Genomic DNA, 26,419 nt, shown 5'->3' with positions numbered 1-26,419 from the left:
TTATGCATAACTGTTTAAATATTAAATATCAATGCAAAGCCTGACTACATTATACCTACAATCTTTAAAATAAAATGCATAGTCATCTATAATGCATATTAGTTTAAGTATTGTATATAGAAATTAAAATGTAGATATTCTTGCTTGATGCATTTATTATTGTAATTATAAATATATTTTAAAATAGATATTTATGTTATAAAAGACAGTTGCATTGTAATTATAGTATCACATAACTGCATGCCTGTTATGTAATAAAACAATTGTAATAGTAATGCCTTTTGTAATATGAATATCAATTATAAAATATCTATTTATGTTTAAAATAAAAAATCACAAGAAAAAAATAAATGCATATTAATTTTTATAGAATAGAGCTTGGAATATTTTGTCAGGCTTGCTCACAATTGATGCGGGTCCCTTTAAAAATGCCGCCACTCATAGCACTTTTCATTATCAGGGCCTTAGTCTGAACTTCAAATTAGTACATTTTTTTCAGACAAATTTCAGTTATATCTATTTCTACTCTTTTTGTATCATGTGACAGCCATCAGCCAATCACAAATGCAAATTTGTATATTCTGTGAATTCTTGCACATGCTTAGTAGGAGCTGGTGACTCAAAAAGAGTTAATATAATAAGACTGTGAACATTTTGTTAATAAATTGGAAAGTTGTTTAAATTTGCATGCTCTATCTGAATCATGACTTTTTAATTGAGTGTCCCTTTAAGCTGACAAAAAATAGTATTGTTTAAAGGGACAGTTTACAATATTTTCCCCTTTTATTTGAAGTGTTTGAAATTGTTTACTACTAGCTCATTTACCTTTATATTGACATTTGAAATAGCTTAAAGTTTTTATGCTTAAAGCGATGTTAAACAATAAATAAAAGCTAGATAGTATTATATATTCAAATCAAAGATTAGCATTAAAATAATATGTAAATGTATTTTTACGATTATATTAGTTGTTTAAATATTTAAAATATAAGCTTAGAGGTTTAGTTTATCTAAACCACTTGTAATGTGTGCTGCCATGTTAGCACTAGTTTTCTATTTATCTGTGCAAACAAAGCTGCAAGGAATCCTTTTCTCTTGTTAAGTGTATTCAGTCCACGGGTCATCCATTACTTATGGGATATATTCCCTTCCCAACAGGAAGTTGCAAGAGGATCACCCAAAGCAGAGCTGCTATATAGCTCCTCCCCTCACATGTCATATCCAGTCATTCTCTTGCAACTCTCAACATAGATGGAGGTCGCGAGAGGAGAGTGGTGTTTTATACTTAATTATTTCTTCAATCAAAAGTTTGTTATTTTTAAATGGCACCGGAGTGTGCTGTTTTTTTCCTCAGGCAGTATTTGGAAGAAGAATCTGCCTGTGTTTTCTATGATCTTAGCAGAAGTAACTAAGATCCACTGGCTGTTCTTGCACATTCTGAGGAGTGGGGTAACTTCAGAAAGGGAATAGCGTGCGGGGTCCCCTGCAAATAAGGTATGTGCAGTAAAATATTTTTCTAAGGAATGGAATTGACTAAGAAAATACTGCTGATACTGATGTTATGTAAGTACAGCCTTTAATGCAGTGGAAGTGACTGGTATCAGGCTGATTAATGTATATACAGTAAAGTCATTTTCTAGGAATGGAATTTGACTAAGAAAATGCTGCTATTACTGAAGTAATGTAATAAGTCTTAAATGCAGTAGAAGGACTGGTATCAGGCTTATCAATAGAGATACATACTCTTTAAAAAATAAAATAAAAAGATGTTTAAAAAGGTTGCTGGCATGTTTAATTGTTTTTGTGAGGTACTTTGGTGATAAAATTTATTGGGGCATGAATTTTCCACATGGCTGACTTATATTTCTGCATGGAAACAGTTAACTGAGGCTTCCCACTGTTGTAATATGAGTGGGAGGGGCCTATTTTAGCGCTTTTTTGCGCAGTAAAAATTCAGTCTCTGTCTTCCTGTTTCTTCCTGCATGACACAGGACGTCTCTAGAGAGCTCAGGGGACTTCAAAAGTCATTTTGAGGGAGGTAATCAGTCACAGCAGACCTGTGACAGTGTGTTTGACTGTGTTAAAAAACGTTTTTTTCTATATTATTATCTGTTTTGGTTATTAAGGGGTTAATCACACATTTGCAAGTGGGTGCAATGCTCTGCTAACTTAATACATTTACTGTGAAAATTTGGTTGCTATAACTGATTTGGTTCATTGTTATTTCAACTGTGACAATTTTTTGTGCTTCTTAAAGGCGCAGTAACGTTTTATTTAGTGCTTGTAAATTTATTTCAAAGTGTTTTCTAAGCTTGCTAGTCTCATTGCTAGTCTGTTTGAACATGTCTGACACAGATGAATCTGTTTGTTCATTATGTTTGAAGGCCAGTGTGGAGCCCCATAGAAATATGTGTACTAAATGTATTGATTTCACTTTAAATAATAAAGGTCAGTCTTTATCTATAAAAGAATTATCACCAGACGACGAGGGGGAAGTTATGCCGACTAACTCTCCTCACGTGTCAGTACCTTCGCCTCCCGCTCAGGAGGCACGTGATATTGTGGCACCAAGTACATCAGGGACGCCCATACAAATCACTTTACAGGACATGGCCACTATTATGAATAATACCCTGACAGAAGTATTATCTAAATTGCCAGAATTAAGAGGCAAGCGCGATAGCTCTGGGATAAGGACAGAGCGCGCTGGTGCTGTGAGAGCCATGTCTGATACTGCGTCACAGTTTGCAGAACATGAGGACGGAGAGCTTCATTCTGTGGGTGACAGATCTGATCCAGGGAAACCGGATTCAGAGATTTCTAATTTTAAATTTAAGCTTGAGAACCTCCGTGTATTGCTAGGGGAGGTTTTAGCGGCTCTGAATGGCTGTAATACAGTTGCAATTCCAGAGAAATTATGTAGGCTGGATAGATACTATGCGGTGCCGGTGTGTACTGACGTTTTTCCTATACCTAAAAGGCTTACAGAAATTATTAGCAAGGAGTGGGATAGACCTGGTGTGCCCTTTTCCCCACCTCCTATATTTAGGAAAATGTTTCCAATAGACACCACTACACAGGATTTATGGCAACGGTCCCCAAGGTGGAGGGAGCAGTTTCTACTTTAGCTAAGCGTACCACTATCCCGGTGGAGGATAGTTGTGCTTTTTCGGATCCAATGGATAAAAAATTAGAAGGTTTCCTTAAGAAAATGTTTGTTCAACAAGGTTTTATCTTACAGCCCCTTGCATGCATTGCGCCTGTCACTGCTGCTGCGGCATTCTGGTTTGAGTCTCTGGAAGAGGCCATTCACTCAGCTCCATTGGATGAAATCATGGACAAGCTTAAAGCACTTAAGCTAGCTAATGCATTTGTTTCTGATGCCATTGTACATTTAACTAAACTAACGGCTAAGAACTCCGGATTCGCCATCCAGGCTGGCAGAGCGCTATGGCTTAAATCCTGGTCAGCTGACGTGACTTCTAAATCTAAATTGCTTAATATTCCTTTCAAGGGGCAAACCTTATTCGGGCCCGGCCAAATCAAAGGCCAAACAGTCTAATTTTCGTGCCTTTCGAAACTTCAAGGCAGGAGCAGCATCAACTTCCTCCGCTCCAAAACAGGAAGGAACTGTTGCTCGTTACAGACAGGCCGGGAAAAATAATCAGTCCTGGAACAAGGGCAAGCAGGCCAGAAAACCTACTACTGCCCCTAAGGGATCTAGTGGGGGGCAGACTTTCTCTCTTCGCCCAGGCGTGGGCAAGAGATGTCCAGGATCCCTGGGCGTTGGAGATCATATCCCAGGGATATCTTCTGGACTTCAAAGCTTCTCCTCCACAAGAGAGATTTCATCTTTCAAGGTTATCAGCAAACCAAATAAAGAAAGAGGCATTTCTACGCTGTGTAGAAGACCTCCTTATAATGGGGGTGATCCACCCAGTTCCGCGGACGGAACAAGGGCAAGGTTTTTACTCAAATCTGTTTGTGGTTCCCAAGAAAGAGGGAACCTTCAGACCAATCTTGGACCTAAAGATCTTAAACAAATTCCTAAGAGTTCCATCATTCCAAATGGAAACTATTCGAACCATCCTACCCATGATCCAAGAGGGTCAGTACATGACCACAGTGGACTTAAAGGATGCCGATTCACAAAGATCATTATCGGTACCTAAGATTTGCCTTCCTAGACAGGCATTACCAGTTTGTAGCTCTTCCCTTCGGGTTAGCTACGGCCCCGAGAATCTTTACAAAGATTCTGGGCTCACTTCTGGAGGTTCTACGACCGCGAGGCATAGCGGTGGCTCCGTATCTAGACGACATCCTGATACAGGCATCAAGCTTTCAAATTGCCAAGTCTCATACAAAGATAGTTCTGGCATTTCTGAGGTCGCATGGGTGGAAGGTGAACATGGAAAAGAGTTCTCTATCACCACTCACAAGAGTCTCCTTCCTAGGGACTCTTATAGATTCGGTAGAGATGAAAATTTACCTGACGGAGTCCAGGTTGTCAAAACTTCTAAATGCTTGCCGTGTCCTTCATTCCATTCCACGCCCGTCAGTGGCTCAGTGCATGGAAGTAAGCGGCTTAATGGTAGCGGCAATGGACATAGTGCCATTTGCGCGCCTGCATCTCAGACCACTGCAATTATGCATGCTAGTTCAGTGGAATGGGGATTACTCAGATTTGTCCCCTCTACTAAATCTGGATCAAGAAACCAGAGATTCTCTTCTCTGGTGGCTTTCTCGGGTCCATCTGTCCAAGGGCATGACCTTTCGCAGGCCAGAGTGGACGATTGTAACAACAGATGCCAGCCTTCTAGGTTGGGGAGCAGTCTGGAACTCCCTGAAGACTCAGGGATCGTGGACTCAGGAGGAGAAACTCCTCCCAATAAATATTCTGGAATTAAGAGCAATATTCAAGGCTCTTCTAGCTTGGCCTCAGTTAGCAACACTGAGGTTCATCAGATTTCAGTCGGACAACATCACGACTGTGGCTTACATCAACCATCAAGGGGCAACCAGGAGTTCCCTAGCGATGTTAGAAGTCTCAAAGATAATTCGCTGGGCAGAGTTTCACTCTTGCCACCTGTCAGCGATCCACATCCCAGGCGTGGAGAACTGGGAGGCGGATTTTCTAAGTCGCCAGACCTTTCATCCGGGGGAGTGGGAACTTCATCCGGAGGTGTTCGCTCAACTGATTCGTCATTGGGGAAAACCAGAACTGGATCTCATGGCGTCTCGCCAGAACGCCAAGCTTCCTCGTTACGGATCCAGGTCCAGAGACCCGGGAGCGGCACTGATAGATGCTCTAGCAGCCCCTTGGGTCTTCAACATGGCTTATGTGTTTCCACCATTTCCACTGCTGCCTCGACTGATTGCCAAGATCAAACAGGAGAGAGCATCGGTGATTCTGATAGCGCCTGCGTGGACACGCAGGACCTGGTATGCAGACCTAGTGGACATGTCTTCCTGTCCACCATGGTCTCTACCTCTGAGGCAGGACCTTCTAATACAAGGTCCTTTCAACCATCCAAATCTAATTTCTCTGAGGCTGACTGCATGGAGATTGAACGCTTGATCCTATCCAAGCATGGCTTCTCAGAGTCAGTTATTGATACTTTAATACAGGCTCGGAAGCCTGTTACCAGAAAAATCTATCATAAGATATGGCGTAAATACTTATATTGGTGCGAATCCAAGAGTTACTCATGGAGTAAGGTTAGGATTCCTAGGATATTGTCCTTTCTACAAGAGGGTTTGGAAAAGGGCTTATCTGCTAGTTCGTTGAAGGGACAGATTTCTGCTCTGTCTATTCTTTTGCACAAACGTCTGGCAGAAGTTCCAGACGTACAGGCTTTTTGTCAGGCTTTGGCTAGGATTAAGCCTGTGTTTAAATCTGTTGCTCCTCCGTGGAGCTTAAACTTGGTTCTTAAAGTTCTTCAGGGTGTTCCGTTTGAACCCCTTCATTCCATTGATATTAAGCTTTTATCTTGGAAAGTTCTGTTTTTGATGGCTATTTCCTCGGCTCGAAGAGTCTCTGAGTTATCTGCTTTACATTGTGATTCTCCTTATCTGGTTTTCCATTCAGACAAGGTAGTTCTGCGTACTAAACCTGGGTTTTTACCTAAGGTACGGCTAGATTTAGAGTTTTGTCGGTAAGGACCCGCGTAGCTAACGCCGGCTTTTTTCTGGCCGCACCATAAAAATAACTCTGGTATTGAGAGTCCACATAAAGGCTGCGTTAGGCTCCAAAAAAGGAGCGTAGTACATATTTAACGCAGCTTCAACTCTCGACACCAGAGTTGCTTACGGACGCGGCCAGCCTCAAAAACATGCTCGTGCACGATTCCCCCATAGGAAACAATGGGGCTGTTTGAGCTGAAATAAAACCTAACACCTGCAAAAAAAGCCGCGTTCAGCTCCTAACGCAGACCCATTGTTTGCTATGGGGAAACACTTTCTACGTCTGCACCTAACACCCTAACATGTACTCCGAGTCTAAACACCCCTAGCCTTATACTTATTAACCCCTAATCTGCCGCCCCCGCTATCGCTGACCCCTGCATATTATTTTTAACCCCTAATCTGCCGCTCCGTAAACCGCCGCTACTTACATTATCCTTATATACCCCTAATCTGCTGCCCCTAACACCGCCGACCCCTATATTATATTTATTAACCCCTAATCTGCCCCCCACAACGTCGCCTCCACCTGCCTACACTTATTAACCCCTAATCTGCCGAGCGGACCGCACCGATATCATAATAAAGTTATTAACCCCTAATCCGCCTCACTAACCCTATAATAAATAGTATTAACCCCTAATCTGCCCTCCCTAACATCGCCGACACCTAACTTCAATTATTAACCCCTAATCTGCCGACCGGAGCTCACCGCTATTCTAATAAATGTATTAACCCCTAAAGCTAAGTCTAACCCTAACACTAACACCCCCCTAACTTAAATATAATTTAAATCTAACGAAATTAATTAACTCTTATTAAATAAATTATTCCTATTTAAAGCTAAATACTTACCTGTAAAATAAATCCTAATATAGCTACGATATAAATTATAATTATATTATAGCTATTTTAGGATTAATATTTATTTTACAGGTAACTTTGTATTTATTTTAACCAGGTACAATAGCTATTAAATAGTTAAGAACTATTTAATAGCTAAAATAGTTAAAATAATTACAAAATTACCTGTAAAATAAATCCTAACCTAAGTTACAATTAAACCTAACACTATACTATCATTAAATTAATTAAATAAAATACCTACAATTACCTACAATTAAACCTAACACTACACTATCAATAAATTAATTAAATACAATACCTACAAATAACTACAATGAAATAAACTAACTAAAGTACAAAAAATAAAAAAGAACTAAGCTACAAAAAATAAAAAAATAATTACAAACATAAGAAAAATATTACAACAATTTTAAACTAATTACACCTACTCTAAGCCCCCTAATAAAATAACAAAGACCCCCAATAAAAAAATGCCCTACCCTATTCTAAATTACTAAAGTTCAAAGCTCTTTTACCTTACCAGCCCTGAACAGGGCCCTTTGCGGGGCATGCCCCAAGAAGTTCAGCTCTTTTGCCTGTAAAAAACCCCCACATACAATACCCCCCCCCCAACATTACAACCCACCACCCACATACCCCTAATCTAACCCAAACCCCCCTTAAATAAACCTAACACTAAGCCCCTGAAGATCATCCTACCTTGTCTTCACCTCACCGGGTATCACCGATCGGTCCTGGCTCCAAAATCTTCATCCAACCCAAGCGGGGGCTGGCGATCCATCATCCGGTGGTTGAAGAGGTCCAGAAGAGGCTCCAAAGTCTTCATCCTATCTGGGAAGAAGAATAGATCCGGACCAGCAACCATCATCTTCCAAGCGGCATCTTCTATCTTCATCTGATGAAGACCGGCTCCATCCTGAAGACCTCCACCGCGGACCCATCTTCATCCGGCGACGTCCAACTGAAGAATGACGGTTCCTTTAAGGGACGTCATCCAAGATGGCGTCCCTCGAATTCCGATTGGCTGATAGGATTCTATCAGCCAATCGGAATTAAGGTAGGAATATTCTGATTGGCTGATGGAATTAGCCAATCAGAATCAAGATCAATCCGATTGGCTGATCCAATCAGCCAATAAGATTGAGCTTGCATTCTATTGGCTGATCGGAACAGATGGAATCAGCCAATCAGAATATTCCTACCTTAATTCCGATTGGCTGATAGAATCCTATCAGCCAATCGGAATTCGAGGGACGCCATCTTGGATGACGTCCCTTAAAGGAACCGTCATTCTTCAGTTGGACGTCGCCGGATCCGGTCTTCAGGATGGAGCCGGTCCTCATCGGATGAAGATAGAAGATGCCGCTTGGAAGATGATGGTTGCCGGTCCGGATCTACTCTTCTTCCCGGATAGGATGAAGACTTTGGAGCCTCTTCTGGACCTCTTCAGCCACCGGATGATGGATCGCCAGCCCCCGCTTGGGTTGGATGAAGATTTTGGAGCCAGGACATATCAGTGATACCCGGTGAGGTGAAGACAATGTAGGATGATCTTCAGGGGCTTAGTGTTAGGTTTATTTAAGGGGGGTTTGGGTTAGATTAGGGGTATGTGGGTGGTGGGTTGTAATGTTGGGGGGGGGGTATTGTATGTTTTTTTTTTACAGGCAAAAGAGCTGAACTTCTTGGGGCATGCCCCGCAAAGGGCCCTGTTTAGGGCTGGTAAGGTAAAAGAGCTTTGAACTTTAGTAATTTAGAATACGGTAGGGCATTTTTTTTATTTTGGGGGTCTTTGTTATTTTATTAGGGGGCTTAGAGTAGGTGTAATTAGTTTAAAATTGTTGTAATATTTTTCTTATGTTTGTAATTATTTTTTTATTTTTTGTAACTTAGTTATTTTTTATTTTTTGTACTTTAGTTAGTTTATTTCATTGTAGTTATTTGTAGGTATTGTATTTAATTAATGTATTGATAGTGTAGTGTTAGGTTTAATTGTAGGTAATTGTAGGTATTTTATTTAATTAACTTAATGATAGTATAGTGTTAGGTTTAATTGTAACTTAGGTTAGGATTTATTTTACAGGTAATTTTGTAATTATTTTAACTATTTTAGCTATTAAATAGTTCTTAACTATTTAATAGCTATTGTACCTGGTTAAAATAAATACAAAGTTACCTGTAAAATAAATATTAATCCTAAAATAGCTATAATATAATTATAATTTATATTGTAGCTATATTAGGATTTATTTTACAGGTAAGTATTTAGCTTTAAATAGGAATAATTTATTTAATAAGAGTTAATTAATTTCGTTAGATTTAAATTATATTTAAGTTAGGGGGGTGTTAGTGTTAGGGTTAGACTTAGCTTTAGGGGTTAATACATTTATTAGAATAGCGGTGAGCTCCGGTCAGCAGATTAGGGGTTAATAATTGAAGTTAGGTGTCGGCGATGTTAGGGAGGGCAGATTAGGGGTTAATACTATTTATTATAGGGTTAGGGAGGCGGATTAGCGGTTAATAACTTTATTATGATAGCGGTGCGGTCCGCTCGGCAGATTAGGGGTTAATAAGTGTAGGCAGGTGGAGGCGACGTTGAGGGGGGCAGATTAGGGGTTAATAAATATAATATAGGGGTCGGCGGTGTTAGGGGCAGCAGATTAGGGGTACATAAGGATAACGTAGGTGGCGGTCGGCAGATTAGGGGTTAAAAAAATTTAATCGAGTGGCGGCGATGTGGGGGGGCCTCGGTTTAGGGGTACATAGGTAGTTTATGGGTGTTAGTGTACTTTAGAGCACAGTAGTTAAGAGCTTTATGAACCGGCGTTAGCCCAGAAAGCTCTTAACTACTGACTTTTTTCTGCGGCTGGAGTTTTGTCGTTAGAATTCTAACGCTCACTTCAGACACGACTCTAAATACCGGAGTTAGAAAGATCCCATTGAAAAGATAGGATACGCAATTGACGTAAGGGGATCTGCGGTATGGAAAAGTCGCGGCTGAAAAGTGAGCGTTAGACCCTTTTTTGAGTGACTCCAAATACCGGAGGTAGCCTAAAACCAGCGTTAGGAGCCTCTAACGCTGGTTTTCACAGCTACCGCCAAACTCTAAATCTAGGCCGTAGTTTCTAACAGGAATATCAATCAAGAGATTGTTGTCCCATCATTGTGCCCTAATCCTTCTTCAAAGATGGAACGTCTTTTGCATAATCTGGACGTAGTCCGTGCCCTGAAATTCTATTTACAGGCAACTAAAGATTTTCGTCAAACTTCTTCCCTGTTTGTCGTTTATTCTGGACAGAGGAGAGGTCAAAAAGCTTCGGCAACCTCTCTCTCTTTTTGGCTTCGTAGTATAATACGTTTAGCCTATGAGATTGCTGGACAGCAGCCCCCTGAAAGAATTACAGCTCATTCTACTAGAGCTGTGGCTTCCACCTGGGCCTTTAAGAATGAGGCCTCTGTTGAACAGATTTGCAAGGCTGCGACTTGGTCTTCGCTTCACACCTTTTCGAAATTTTACAAATTTGACACTTTTGCTTCTTCGGATGTGGTTTTTCAGAGAAAGGTTCTACAGGCAGTGGTTCCTTCCGTTTAAGTTCCTGCCTTGTCCCTCCCTTCATCCGTGTACTTAGCTTTGGTATTGGTATCCAATAAGTAATGGATGACCCGTGGATTGAATACACTTAACAAGAGAAAACATAATTTATGCTTACCTGATAAATTTATTTCTCTTGTAGTGTATTCAGTCCACGGCCCGCCCTGTCTTTTTAAGGCAGATCTAAATTTTAATTAAAACTTCAGTCACCACTGCACCCTATGGTTTCTCCTTTCTTGTCTTGTTTCGGTCGAATGACTGGATATGACATGTGAGGGGAGGAGCTATATAGCAGCTCTGCTTTGGGTGATCCTCTTGCAACTTCCTGTTGGGAAGGGAATAGATCCCATAAGTAATGGATGACCCGTGGACTGAATACACTATAAGAGAAATAAATTTATCAAGTAAGCATAAATTATGTTTTTTGGACAGTCTCTTTTATTGCCTGTTTTATATCTGTTCCTAATTATCTTCAACAGGGGAAATACAGTATATAATATTAAGTTCAAACATAGCAGCACCCACTAGTTTATATAAGCTCATTGTAATGTAGAAAAGCAACAGTTAAAGGCACAGTATACACCAATTTTCATATATCTGCATGTAAAAGACACTACTATAAAGAATAATTTGCAAAATACTGATATACAAATCCAGTATAAAACGGTTTAAAAACTTACTTAGAAGCTCTCAGGTTAGCGCTGTTGAAAAGTTTAGTCTGGGACACCCACTGAAAGTGGCTGTATATAACTCTGCATATGAAAAGACCCTTTACACAAACAGGAGCAAGCTGGAGTAGGTAGACAACAGTCTACTTCTAAAATGTTGGGGTTTGGTTAGGAGTCTGAAAATCAGACCAATTTTATTTAAAAATAAGCAAAACTATACATTTAAAAAAAACTGTATGGGCTTTATAAATGGATCATCTACAAAACATGTATGCAAAGAAACATATAGTGCATAATGTCCCTTTAAATCACTGGAAAATGGCACAAAATAAATATGAATGTATTGCAAAGTTTTTTTAACCACACATAATTAAACATTTTATATTATAATATCATACTGTTTAATATCCCTTTAATTATAGGATATAGAAATGCTGTGTAAACATAGTCAGCAGAATAAATTACATTACCAGTGGGGAGTAAGAGAGATAAACAATAAAATGTTAATTTTAAATTGTTCTCAAAGTATTGGGCTTTGGTATACAGACAGAATAAAATATAAAGAAGCATGTGTGTGTACAGAAAATGATAAAATAATGAGTTGTGAGTTCCCTGCAAGCTCAACCCATTTAGATGGGCTGTGGTCTTTAAGATCAAACCTGGCTATTTCATATACAGAAATAAATGTAAAGAAACAATATCTCATAATGTTTACAGCTTTTCTAACAAGTAATTGGAAACACTTTAAAGGAAAATATTTTTTACAGAACATTGCTCCTTTAACTGGTAAAGGGATCAAAACTCTAATCTGGCTGTTTTTTTTCTTTTTTAGTTGTTTTAAACTGATTTCAAGCTGACTTTACAATGACTTAAAAATAACGTTTTTTTTGTTACAGACTTTGTACTTTTTAAAATAAATAAATAAATAAACTATTTTCATGGGGGATAAACTATGCATGTATATTTATTATTAAAATTATTGTCAGTATAAATGTATTTAAATTTGGGGCATATATTAGAAATGTAAAGAAAGTATGTTTGCAAATGAATTATTTTATTAATTTTAAATTGCCCAATTTAATTACTAACCGCTGTATCTAATAAACATTTACACCTGAGATGTAGTATAATTTAGTTATTAAGTCTTTACTATAACATTTCAGCAGGTACAGTGTATTCAACTCTGTGGCGTCACTAGGGAGGGGCGGGGGGGGGGCGGGCCGCACCCGGGTGACACCCACCAGGGGGTGACACCAAAAAAAAAATTTTTTTTTTTTTTTTTTAAATTTTATTGAAATTCAAAGAAATACAATGTTGAGATGCATAGATTTTTTTATTAGAGGGGCTGGCATTTGTGAACATTGGTGGGACTGGGGAAGATGTAGACACACAATTTTTTTGCCCCTTGAGCCAGTGCTGCAATTTCAACAAATAGTTTTCCCGGCTGCTTTTGCTTGTTTGTACTTTGCTTCTCCCCTGCCCCATTTCACTATGAATGTTGTGGGCATGCCGTGGGGCTTGTAAAGTTGCGCTGCTAGCCTAAACCTGCCTGCCTATCTGTGCTCACTGCTCAGTGACATGTGGAGCAGTGGAGTCACTCACTGCTGTGCTGTCTCTCTAAACGGGAACTGACAAATCATGAGGGGATGCCTGGCACCTGACCGCATGACTGTTTGACACTGTCTTTAAAGTGAAGGAGCCACGTATGATGCCCACCAGACCATTACGGTTACGGTACACTAAGTGCACACTGAACAGGTAGGAGGGCGGGCGGGGTCTGGGGGTGGGCAGAGTGCAGAGGTGATTGGCCATAAGAAGCGGTAGGCACGCGGCCCGGGGCTGTGCACTGACAGACTTGGAACAGAGTCAGAGAGCAGAATTTTCATAGTTTGCACCTAAAACTTTTCTTTAGTGATTTATTTTTAGAGTGCTCTGTTTATCTTTCATTTGATGCTCTGCTGAGCCAGGGAGCAGCTCTAGGCATGAGCTTTATAATTAATGCAGTGCAGTTTACATATTTTGTATGTGTGTGTCTGAGTTTTTGTGTGTGTGTGTGTGTCTCAGTGTTTTTGTGTGTGTGTGTGTGTGTCTCAGTGTTTTTGTGTGTGTGTTTTTGTGTGTGTGTGTGTGTCTGAGTGTTTGTGTGTGCATCTGAGTATGTTTTAAGTGTGTCTGAGTGTTTGTATGTGTGTTTGCCTGTGTTTTTGTGTGTGTCTGCTTTCTGGGGGGGGGGGGGTGACACCATAACTTACCGCACCGGGTGACACCAACCCTAGTGACGCCACTGAATTTCAACTTGAGATCTTTGACTTTATTTCTAAAGCTGACTTGATTTGCCAAGCTGACATCAAGACAGCTGCAAATTATTTATTTGCACAAAGCCAACTTGCTATACTTTTGATAGCCAGTCAGCTATTTTTATATAAAAATTCTCAAGCCGACTTTGTGATATGGTAGTCAGTTTTAATGGCTGACTTTACAGCTGACTTGCATTTACTGAATATACGTCTTGGATATTTCTCTGCAATTCAGCTATGCCTGCTGACTTACACTCAGGTTGCAGTCAGTGCATGCCTGTACTTTTGTGCATAGACCTCATAAGCTTTCAAAATATCAATTTATCAGAAATAAAGCCCCCAATCAGCAAGAGCTACCCAGGGTGCTGAAGCAAAAATGGGCTGGCTCCTAAGTTTACATTCCTGCTTTTTCAAATAAAGATGCCAAGAGAACAAAGACAAATTGATAATAAGGGTACATTAGAAAGTTTATTAAAATTGCATGCTCTATCTGAATCATGAAATAAAATGTGGGTTTCATATCTCTTTAAATACGTTATTATTATTATTACCCTGTATTATTACTATTATTATTATTATTATTATTATTATTTTATATACCAACTTTTCCATAAAGGAATTTAAATGTACCTTCTGTAGTAAAAAAAATGTCAACTGGAATGATGTAAAAGAGGGAGAAATTATTTAATTTTAGATTTGAAATATTCTTCAAATAACACATTTCAGTTTTTGCAACATTAATATAGTTTAATAACTGATTTCAGAACGTAGAACTAGTTTGACGTATCCCAGTAAATGTAATAGATTGTATAATTATAGCTTTCATTAATAACAGGTTTTTAAGATGTCATCATCTGAACCTAATGCATGCTGATGATGTGTTATATAGACTGCAACCTACCTGCTACTTAGTGGCTTAATTTACTAGTTGTTGTAAGATGTGCAATAAATGGTGCTAATGTATTTGTAAATTTTTAGCTAATTATAGAAAGAAATGTCAAGTATGTGTTGTGTCTATAGGCACATTAAAGTCAAATAAAGATTGCATTAGTATTGGTAACATTCATACTATGCCCTGCATATCGTTTTAGGTTTATGACCTAAATACAGAATTAGTTAGTTTCCATATAAATCTCTTGTTAGACTTGATGTAAGCTTAGGAGATTAGATTCAGATATTTCTGTCTCATTCTTGACAAGGACATATAACCAATTCCTTCTGGTATTCACTTATACAATTCTCTGTCTAAAAAAATCCCCTTAGATATTAACAGAGAATGTTGCTGAAAAAAATGGTAAGTTTTTCTACTGAAAGTCTGAGGTGTATGGAAAGCATAAAAAATGATCTTCTGTGAAGCACTTTCCACCTTATATGTTAAATGAACATATATAAATATTATCATATTATACAGTAATTTATCCAGTATCTTTAAAGGGACAGTCTAGTTAAATTTAAACTTTCATTATTCAGACGGGGCATGCAGTCTTAAACTTTACGATTTACTTATATCATCAAATTTGCTTTGTTCTCTTGGTATTCTTTGCTGCAAGTTAAACCTATGTACGCTCATATGCTAATTTCTAAGATCTTGAAGTCTGCCTCTCATCTCAGTACATTTTGACACTTTTTAACAGACAGCGCTAGTTCATGTGGGCCATACAGATGACATTGTGCTCACTCCCGTGGAGTTATTTATGAGTCAGCATTGATTGGCTAAAATGCATTTCTGTCAAAACAACTAAAATAAGGGGGCAGTCTGTAGAGACTTAGATACAAGGTAATCACAGAGGTAAAAATTATATTAATATAACAGTGTTGGTTATGCAAAACTGGGGAATTGGTAATAAAGGGATTATCTTTTTAAACAAAAAACATTCTGGAGTAGACTGTCCGTTTGCGGTATACTGCACAATACAATTAGAATTGATAATATAACTTGGTATAAGAGAAGCATGGTCCTATTCAAATGAGCTTACAATTTAGAGGTGTTATGAGTTAAAACCATTGCATTTCGTTATTACAAAATTTTTAAAAATATATTTTATTCATAACCAAATATTGCTCTTTATAACATGCGTACAATATAGGTAGATTTCTGAATAAGTGAAGTTTATACATCTCCTTTTGTTTCTAGATTTTCCATCGACCGGCATACAGACCTTGATCGCCAATTCAACATCAATGCAGATGATGGAAAAATAACGTTAGCAACTGCGCTTGATAGAGAAACTAATAAATGGCATAATATAACAATTGTAGCTACAGAATCTAGTAAGTGAACTGAATACTTTTATACTTTGATAAATGATATAGTATTTACTACATTTTGTGTTTGCCAATGGAACCACATGATTCAATTGATGTTAATATATATATATATATATATATATATTATTTTTTTAATTTCCCAGTTTTGTCATGAAATGATGCAAAATATTTATTTTTAAATCTCACAAATGTTCCCGTAAAGCTAAATACATTTTGTGTACCTCCCTCTAGTTATGGGTGCTGCAATTTTTGGAACTTAAGTTTCACAGTAAATATCTGAAGGAAAGGTGCTGCACCTGTGCAAAGACATCAGCACTAAAATGATTTCAACATGGCAGCACCCATGACTAGAGGAGGGCAGGGAATAATCTCAATACTATACTTGTAAAATGTATTTAGGGCTAGATTAGAAGTGGAGCACTAATTTATTGTGCCCCTGCAAATGGGCAAATGGGCCTGTTTACTGGTGCACAATAAATAACCAGCCATTAGAAGTGGCTGGTTATTGCTACCACAAGCTCGCGGTAGCAATTAGAGCTCATAGAATTAACCAGAAGTCAGACCTCTTGCCCCAATGGTCCCCAAAATAACACGTGGGGTCCCTTAAAAAAAACAACAACAAAAAACTGCACTAAGCTGTTTTGGGGGGCTAAAGTTGGTGGATGTGGGGTGTAAGAAAGAAAAACGGTACTAAAAAGTGCCTTTGCATTGCAGTCTATGGAGATTGTGAGTTCCCAGTAAACATATAAAGTTTATGCTTATATAAATACATATTTATATGTTATTTATATATATATATATATATATATATATATAAAATTATATTTGCTGCCCATCGTTGCACGACTTACCCCCCTCGCTGCACTAGGTTCTCATGCCGTGTCTGATGGCATGAGATCAGGGCTCCGATTTGAGCCTATGGAAGCGTGCTCTCATGAGCGCAATGCTTCCATGCAATGCAAACGCGAGATCGCATTCACATTGATCCTCACTTGTAATACCAGCACACATTTGTGTGCGCTGGTATAACTAAGTTGAGAGCAAAAATCGATTTTGCGGAAACAATATTTTGCGGTCATCTTGTAATCTAGCATTATATAAACATGAACGTTTACAGGAAGTGCTTATATCAACCACAACCACAATGAGCAGTGACATGAAGTACCTAAAGTATATCAACCACTCATCATTGGTAGAAAATACAGCCAATGAACATTAGTAGGGAACAAATAATTAAATCTGCTGTATTTGGTCCAATTTAAAATAGCTCTACACGTTTTTCAGATAATAAAAAACAATTTCAACATATTTAAATACAGCTCTTTCACATGAATCATAGAAAATGATTGAGCACAATGCTCTTTAAAGGGACAGTCTATTCCAGAATATTTATTGTTTAAAAAGATAGGTAATGCCTTTATTACCCATTCCATAGATTTGCATAACGAAGTGTTATATTAATATACCTTCTACCTCTGTGATTACCTTGTATCTAAGCATCTGCTGACTAACCCCTTATCTCAGTTCTTTTGACAAACTTGCATTGTAGCCAATCAGTGCTGACTCATAAATAACTCCACAGGAGTGAGCACAATGTTATATATATGACATACAAGAACTAGTGCTGTCTAACTGTGAAAAATATGTCAAAATGCACTGATAAGAGGAGATTTTTAACAATTCAGAAATCATTTTGAGCCTACCTAGGTTTAGCTTTTAGCAAAGAATACCAAGAGAACAAAACAAATTTGATGATAAAAGTAAATTGGAAAGTTGTTTAAAATGGCATGCCCTATCTGAATCATGAACGTTTTATTTTGACTAGACTGTCCCTTTAAGCACTCCTAGTTGTTTAATATGATTAATGATGATATTGCATTGAGCAAATTTGTTGGATGTGACTATAAAGATAGACTAGATGTTGTTTGTAATTGAAAAATAGACAAAAAAATGCCGGGCTGTGTTAGCCCAGATATTTATAAGAATACCAATAGCTACTAAACTATATGCTTAAAGGGATGTAGTACTAAAAAGAGCAGCAGTTACTTTATTTGCATTAAAAGCATGTTGAAATGTAAACGAAGATAAAGGTGCAAAAAGAAAGTGCTGTAATGTGAAGACCATTTTATTATTGCACTATTGCTTGTATATAAGGGGTTAACGTATAGTTAGAGTCAGTTCCAGAATGAGAATGAAGTACTGTGAGCAAGCCAAACACAGCTGGTCAGGCAATGATAAGATACATATGTGTGTAGCCACCAATCACCGGCTTGCTCACAAAAGTACTGTTTCTGAGCCTACCTAGAAATGATTTCCAACAAAAGACACAAAGAGAATGAAGTAATTTCATAATAGAATTGTCAACGCCTCTTAAAATTCTGCATCAAAATCTTTAATTGTATATTTAACTTTCAAGTAGCTCTTAGTTCTGCATCTCAAGACTCTTCTGCTTTATGGCCAATAGAAAAAAAGTTAGTTTATTCAGCACAAGGAAGAAAAAAAAAGCTGCAGAAAAACACTGCAATACATTTTAAAATAAACACTTTCACATGGAAAAGATATTTTAAAGTAAGTAAAATGTCCCTTCAATATGATTAATGGGAGAGATTGTGTCATTTTATAGCACCATTGTCTGTAGATAACAAACAAAACTCAATGCCAAACAACAGCATATTTTCCAAGCAGATCATTATTGAAGGCATATTAAACACTTTGAGATGCTAATATAAAATTATAAATCTTATGTATAAAAAACTCTGTAATATACTTTCAGTATTTATTTTGTCCCCTTTTCCTGTAATTCCATTCTGAAATTGTGAACTTTTTATTTCCTGTTAAAAATAGAAGTGCAGAACACTTTTATATTCCACACAGTAATTGGCTGAACACTCTAGTGACCTATTTATAACTGTCCCTAATTGGCCACAGCAGAGAAGGTAACCTAAGTAACAACATGCTTCCACACAAAGTCCCAGTTTTTTGTGTAGAAGTACGTTTGCTATTGGCCTATCCAGGGGCCTGTCCATGTGCATGTGACCGACACTCCCACCACGTGTGTCTACACGGAAGAACGCCACAGTTGAAGAGCTTGAGTATCCTACCCTTGTGTGTTTAAGTTACAACATGGCAACCCCCATTGTTTTATAGATACTAAAACGTTAAACTTATTTTGTCAATATTTAAATAGCTAATGAAACTTTAAAAAATACATCTACATATTATTCTCAGACTAATATTTTCTTTGAATACATCATTCTATCAAACATTTATTTAGTGTTTAATGCCCCTTTAATGGATACAGAGATGCAAGTGATGACTGTATTATTGCATATCTTTAGAGATATTTGGAATGACCTTACTTGAAAATATGTTTTGTATCACTAATTAAAAATATCACAGTTCTTTCATAGAGCAAAATTTCAGTCACATGTAACTTATGCGAATAATTATGTTTTTATCTTCAACAAAAGGAAATGATTTTTAAAGTAATCATACTGAGTGATTTACAACCAAAGGTTACTAAATAAAGTTGTTAGACATTTTAATAATGATATACATGTAAAAATAGTATAAGCAGAGAATAGATGAAAGAAGAATCAGATTGTATGTATTAGTTTGTCAAATACAATTTATTTTCCCCATGAGACTAAATGGTTGGAATCTATTGAGCTTTCTTGTTTGGCTTTATCTTGATAAATTTAAAAAAAAAACATATCTGAGAAAAATGCAAAATCACAGTTTCAACTGTAATCAGTCCAGCATTACCCAGTGATGTAAGATGCTCAGACAAAAGAAATATAAATTAAAGAGAGGTGAGATTAGATGGAAGTGCATTGTATGAAAAAGACAGCAGTTAGTAATGTCAGCCTGGGAGTTCAAGGAACATTTTACATACTTCTCTAGAATTCTAGCTGCTGAATGCTATTTCTCAATTCTCACTTAATATCAGTTCCGCAGAACAATAAAAAATAGTGCATTACTCAGAATACAAAATAAACTGCCTATAAACAATAGATCTCAGCAGAACTTAAAGGGGGATACATTTCTAAAAAAAAATACTTTAATGCAAATAACAAGAACAATAATACAACATTGTTAAATGGACAGTAAACAAGCAATAATATTACACAAAACAGAGGATATTTGCGCACATCCACTTATAAATAAATGCCACATTTTTAAATGTTGCAAAAAACACCTAAGCTTTTATATAAAAATTAGGATTTTTTTTACACAATATGGCCATATTTTGCTTAGCCAGTAACCAACTTACTATTGCTATGCATATCACTATGTGTTAACCTCTTCTAATGGGTTAAATACATAGTTAAAATCAGCTCCATGAAATCAATGCACTACTGGGACCGAGCTGAACACATCTGGTGAAGCAATGACAAGAGACATTAGTGTGCAGTCACCAATGACCACCAGCTAGCTGCCAGTAGAGAATTCCTGCTCCTGAAGATATCTATATATACTTTTTTTTTAACAGAAGAGAGCAATGAAAATGTTTTCCTGTAACATTAAAAAGCTCTTTTGTAAGTAAAATTTAACCTAGGCTGTAGTCACCTAACAACACTGGCAGATATTTGTATTTACTTTATATTCTGCACAATATAATATTAACCTTCTCTGCTTATTGAGATGATTTTAATAAGTGAAAAATATAAGCTCCATGAAATCATCAGTCCCTCAAAATATTACCTCACAAACAATTTAATGGAAGTTTGTTTCACCCAGCTACATTATTGTTCATTTAATGATATGAAAAAGAACAATTCAATTATTTAAGTGTTAATGGGACATAAAAGTGCAAAAAGAAAATTCTGTAATGGGTTAGAATATTTTTTTTCTTTTGTTTGAATGTAACTATATTTAACCACTACAATGATTTTAAACACATAGTTAAAAGGAAAGTCTACTTGAATATTTTTAAAGTTAAAAATTATAGATAATCTCTTTATTACCCATTAGCCAGCTTTGCATAACCAACACTATTATATTAATACAATATATATATATATATATATATATATAGTATCTCACAAAAGTGAATACACCCCTCACATTTTCTTAAATATTTTATTATATATTTTCATGTGACAACACTGAATAAATGACACTTAGCTACAATGTAAAGTAGTGAGTGTACAGCCTGTATAACAGTGTAGATTTGCTGTTCCCTCCAAATAACTAAAAAAACACAGCCATTAATGTCTAAACCGTTGGCAACAAAAGTGAGTATACCCCTAAGTGGAAATGTCCAAATTGGGCCCAATTAGTCATTTCCCCTCCCCAGTGTCATGTGACTCGTTATGGGGAGCAGGTGGGTTACATTTAGTGTTATCGCTCTCACACTCTCTCATACTCGTCACTGGAAGTTCAACATGACACCTCATGGCAAAAAAAACTCTCTGAGGATCTGAAAAAAATAATTGTTGCTCTGCATAAAGATGCAGCACGGTGGGCAAGACCATTCAGCGTGACAGGTTCCACTCAGAACAGGCCTTGCCATGGTCAACCAAAGAAGTTGAGTGCACATGCTCAGCGTCATATCCAGAGGTTGTCTTTGGGAAAAAGAAGTATAAGTGCTGCCAGCATTGCTGCAGTGGTTGAAGGGGTGGGGGGTCAGACTGTCAGTGCTCAGCTCATACGCAGCACACTGCATCAAAATGGTCTTCATGGCTGTCTTCCCAGATGGAAGCCTCTTCTAAAGATGATGCACAAGAAAGCCCGCAAACAGTTTGCTGAAGACAAGCAGGCTAAGGACATGGATTACTGGAACCATGTCCTGTGGTCCGATGAGACCAAGATAAACTTATGTTCAGATGGTGTCAAGCGTGTGTGGTGGCAACCAGGTGAGGAGTACAAAGAAAGTGTGTCTTGCCTACAGTCAAGCATGGTGGTGGGAGTGTCATGGTCTGGGCCTGCATGAGTGCTGCCGGCACTGGGGAGCTACAGTTCATTGAGGGAACCATGAATGCCAACATGTACTGTGACATACTAAAGAAAAGCATGATCCCCTCCCTTCGGAGACTGGGTTGCAGGGCAGTATTCCAACATGATGATGACCCCAAACACACCTCCAAGACGACCACTGCCTTGCTAAAGAAGCTGAGGGTAAAGGTGATGGACTGGCCAAGCATGTCTCCAGACCTAAAATCTATTGAGCATCTGTGGGGGCATCTTTAAACAGAAGGTGGGGGAGCGCAAGGTCTATAACATCCACCAGCTCTGTAATGTCGTCATGGAACTCCATGCCCAAGAGGGTTAAGGCAGCGATGGAAAATAATGGTGGCCACACAAAATATTGACACTTTGGGCCCAATTTGGACATTTCCACTTAGGGGTGTACTCACTTTTGTTGCCAACGGTTTAGACATTAATGGCTGTGTGTTGAGTTATTTTGAGGGGACAGCACATTTACACTGTTATACAGGCTGTACACTCACTAGTTTACTTTACATTGTAGCAAAGTGTCATTTCTTTAATGCTGTCACATGAAAAGATATCAAATGTTTACAAAAATGTGATGGGGGTACTCACTTTTGGGAGATAGTGTGTGTGTATATATATATATATATATATATATATATATATACAGGGAGTGCAGAATTATTAGGCAAGTTGTATTTTTGAGGATTAATTTTATTATTGAACAACAACCATGTTCTCAATGAACCCAAAAAACTCATTAATATCAAAGCTGAATATTTTTGGAAGTAGTTTTTAGTTTGTTTTTAGTTTTAGCTATTTTAGGGGGATATCTGTGTGTGCAGGTGACTATTACTGTGCATAATTATTAGGCAACTTAACAAAAAACAAATATATACCCATTTCAATTATTTATTTTTACCAGTGAAACCAATATAACATCTCAATATTCACAAATATACATTTCTGACATTCAAAAACAAAACAAAAACAAATCAGTGACCAATATAGCCACCTTTCTTTGCAAGGACACTCAAAAGCCTGCCATCCATGGATTCTGTCAGTGTTTTGATCTGTTCACCATCAACATTGCGTGCAGCAGCAACCACAGCCTCCCAGACACTGTTCAGAGAGGTGTACTGTTTTCCCTCCTTGTAAATCTCACATTTGATGATGGACCACAGGTTCTCAATGGGTTTCAGATCAGGTGAACAAGGAGGCCATGTCATTAGATTTTCTTCTTTTATACCCGTTCTTGCTGTGGAGTACTTGGACGCGTGTGATGGAGCATTGTCCTGCATGAAAATCATGTTTTTCTTGAAGGATGCAGACTTCTTCCTGTACCACTGCTTGAAGAAGGTGTCTTCCAGAAACTGGCAGTAGGACTGGGAGTTGAGCTTGACTCCATCCTCAACCCGAAAAGGCCCCACAAGCTCATCTTTGATGATACCAGCCCAAACCAGTACTCCACCTCCACCTTGCTGGCGTCTGAGTCGGACTGGAGCTCTCTGCCCTTTACCAATCCAGCCACGGGCCCATCCATCTGGCCCATCAAGACTCACTCTCATTTCATCAGTCCATAAAACCTTAGAAAAATCAGTCTTGAGATATTTCTTGGCCCAGTCTTGACATTTCAGCTTGTGTGTCTTGTTCAGTGGTGGTCGTCTTTCAGCCTTTCTTACCTTGGCCATGTCTCTGAGTATTGCACACCTTGTGCTTTTGGGCACTCCAGTGATGTTGCAGCTCTGAAATATGGCCAAACTGGTGGCAAGTGGCATCTTGGCAGCTGCACGCTTGACTTTTCTCAGTTCATGGGCAGTTATTTTGCACCTTGGTTTTTCCACACGCTTCTTGCGACCCTGTTGACTATTTTGAATGAAACGCTTGATTGTTCGATGATCACGCTTCAGAAGCTTTGCAATTTTAAGAGTGCTGCATCCATCTGCAAGATATCTCACTATTTTTGACTTTTCTGAGCCTGTCAAGTCCTTCTTTTGACCCATTTTGCCAAAGGAAAGGAAGTTGCCTAATAATTATGCACACCTGATATAGGGTGTTGATGTCATTAGACCACACCCCTTCTCATTACAGAGATGCACATCACCTAATATGCTTAATTGGTAGTAGGCTTTCGAGCCTATACAGCTTGGAGTAAGACAACATGCATAAAGAGGATGATGTGGTCAAAATACTCATTTGCCTAATAATTCTGCACTCCCTGTATATATATATATATATATATATATATATATATATATATATATATATATATATATATATATATATATATATATATATACACACAATTGCCTGTAGCTAAGCCTTTGCAGACTGCCCCTTTTCTCAGTGCAAAATCACCTTCAACTTATCTGATCTCTGCACAGAGAAGCATGGAGATGATCTTTTAAACCACCAGATAACATGAGTATTTCTGCACAAGCCAGCTGTATTGTATATTGTGTGAGTGTAAAGAAGAGTCCCAAATTAATATCTTTGTTGGGCTTATAGGTTGTATAATTCTAAAATGATCACAGATCTTGAACAAGCTTGAACATTCAGGAGTTTTATACAATTGTGTTTCACATAGAAGTGACCAAACATAAACTGTTAGTTTATAAACATGAGAATATATTTTACACAGGGCATTTATTGAAATAATGGATGCATTATCATTTATCCAGGATCCTATCAGTTGTGCAAAATGTTCTGTGTTTTATAATTCCAAGTATCTAGGCAATTCCAAGTCAGAGCAGATATCTAGTCAGAGCAGATAGATTACTCTTTTAATACAGGGTTCATGTATGCATAAGTAGGTATTGATTGCACTGCTGGTTAGTATTGGTGAAATGACAATAATGTATTTGCAGTGGATGTGCTTTACACTTTGAACTTTAGAGACTCTTTACTGATCTGTTTACTGAAATAAATAAATAAATATAATAATAACAAACACTTGGACAGAAACAGACACTACAGTATGTGCATCTGTGACATAAGGATATTATTTACTCCTGAATATTTGTATGCATTCCTTTCATGGTGTGTCGATCCTACCATAGAAAATATAATTATGCAGTTAAAGTATCTATTACTGTGGCTGTGAAAGCTTAAGTAATTGTCTCTATTGATGTGCCCTCTTCAATATTATTGGAATTAAAAGTTCACCCTAAAATATGGAGACAACAAAATTAACCTATCTCTCTGATCCACACAGCTATGTATAGCCATGACTTTTTTTAATGTGTGCATTATATACAGTAGGGCTTAGCACTCACTCCCTCTTATTCATCTTTCAAAGTGCATTTCAAGAACATTATAATTCTCTCTGCATTTAATAAAATCTTTAATGTGTTGCCAAGTGATGTTTTGGGGTTTCACCCCTGTTTATTTGTTGGCTTGTCTGATGATGAGGGTGGAGCCCTGAAATGTCCCCAGGGCTGGACTGGGAATAAAAAGCAGCCCTTGAAAAATATTAAGACTAGCCATATTTTCTGTTGAATGCACACTCCTCATTTTTTTTAAATAGGATACTCCCTCACCCAATTTTGTTTTTTTTAAATTAAATTATATTACATTATATTAGTCTTTTCTCCAACATTGGTGTGTCCGGTCCACGGCTTCATCCTTACTTGTGGGATATTCTCTTCCCCTACATGAAATGGCAAAGAGAGCACCCAGCAAGAGCTGTCCATATAGCTCCCCCTCTGGCTCCGCCCCCCAGTCATTCTCTTTGCCGCTCTGAACAAGTAGCATCTCCACGGGGATGGTAAAGAGTATGTGGTGTTAGTTGTAGTTTTTTATTCTTCTATCAAGAGTTTGTTATTTTAAAATAGTGCCGGTTTGTACTATTTACTCTAAAACAGAAAAATGATGAAGAGTTCTGTTTAAAGAGGAGTATGATTTTAACAGCAGTAACTAAAATCAATTGCTGTTCCCACGCAGGACTGTTGAGCCCAGAGAACTTCAGTTGGGGGGAACAGTTTGCAGACTTTTCTGCTCAAGGTATGATCAGTCATATTTCTAACAAGACATGTTAATTCTAGAAGACTGTCAGTTTTTCCCTTAAGGGGTAAGTAAGCCATTTTCTTAGACTCATAACAGATTAAGGCTTACAAATGGGCTCTACACTGGTTGACACTATTGTGGGCTAAATCGATTGTTTTATTTCATATTTTAATGGCATTTAGAGTGTTTTGTGCACTTAAAAGCACTTTTGGGAAAGTTTTTTATCGCCTGGCATTTAGTTAGACTGCTATTTCAGTCAGAAAGGCCCCTTCACTCTGGTATGCAGAGGAAGGAGGCCCCGTTTTCGCGCCTCAATTGCGCAGTTTACTTCCATGGCAGTGCATGCAGCTTCATGTGAGGGGTCCTGTGGCATACTAAAACGGACTCTGGAAGGTTTATTTCATTTTTGAATAACTCTCAGGGAAGGTAAAAAGCCGCAGCAAGGCTGTGGCTGTGATTGTAGTGTACTAAAATTGTCTAATTAAACAATTAGCTCCGGTTTGCTCATTTTAAGGGTTAAAGTCTTGAAACTTGGTGTGCAATACTTTCAAGGCATTAGGACTCTGGGGTGAAAATTTTGTAAAAATCGGACATTGCCTTCATTCTTT

The 26,419-nt window shown here is 37.8% G+C and overlaps 1 protein-coding gene across 1 annotated transcript in view; it reads left to right on the top strand.

Annotated features, from left to right (window-relative positions):
- Positions 1-26,419, top strand: part of CDH8 (cadherin 8) — a 658,573-nt gene that overhangs the window by 473,685 nt on the left and 158,469 nt on the right. Inside the window, exon 8 of the mRNA XM_053699570.1 lies at positions 15,739-15,875. Within this exon, the coding sequence (XP_053555545.1) occupies positions 15,739-15,875 (137 nt within the window). The remainder of the gene's footprint in view (positions 1-15,738; positions 15,876-26,419) is intronic.

Source organism: Bombina bombina, chromosome 1, assembly GCF_027579735.1.
Source record: "Bombina bombina isolate aBomBom1 chromosome 1, aBomBom1.pri, whole genome shotgun sequence".
Lineage (NCBI taxonomy): Eukaryota > Metazoa > Chordata > Amphibia > Anura > Bombinatoridae > Bombina > Bombina bombina.
This window is presented reverse-complemented; position numbering and strand designations above follow the sequence as displayed.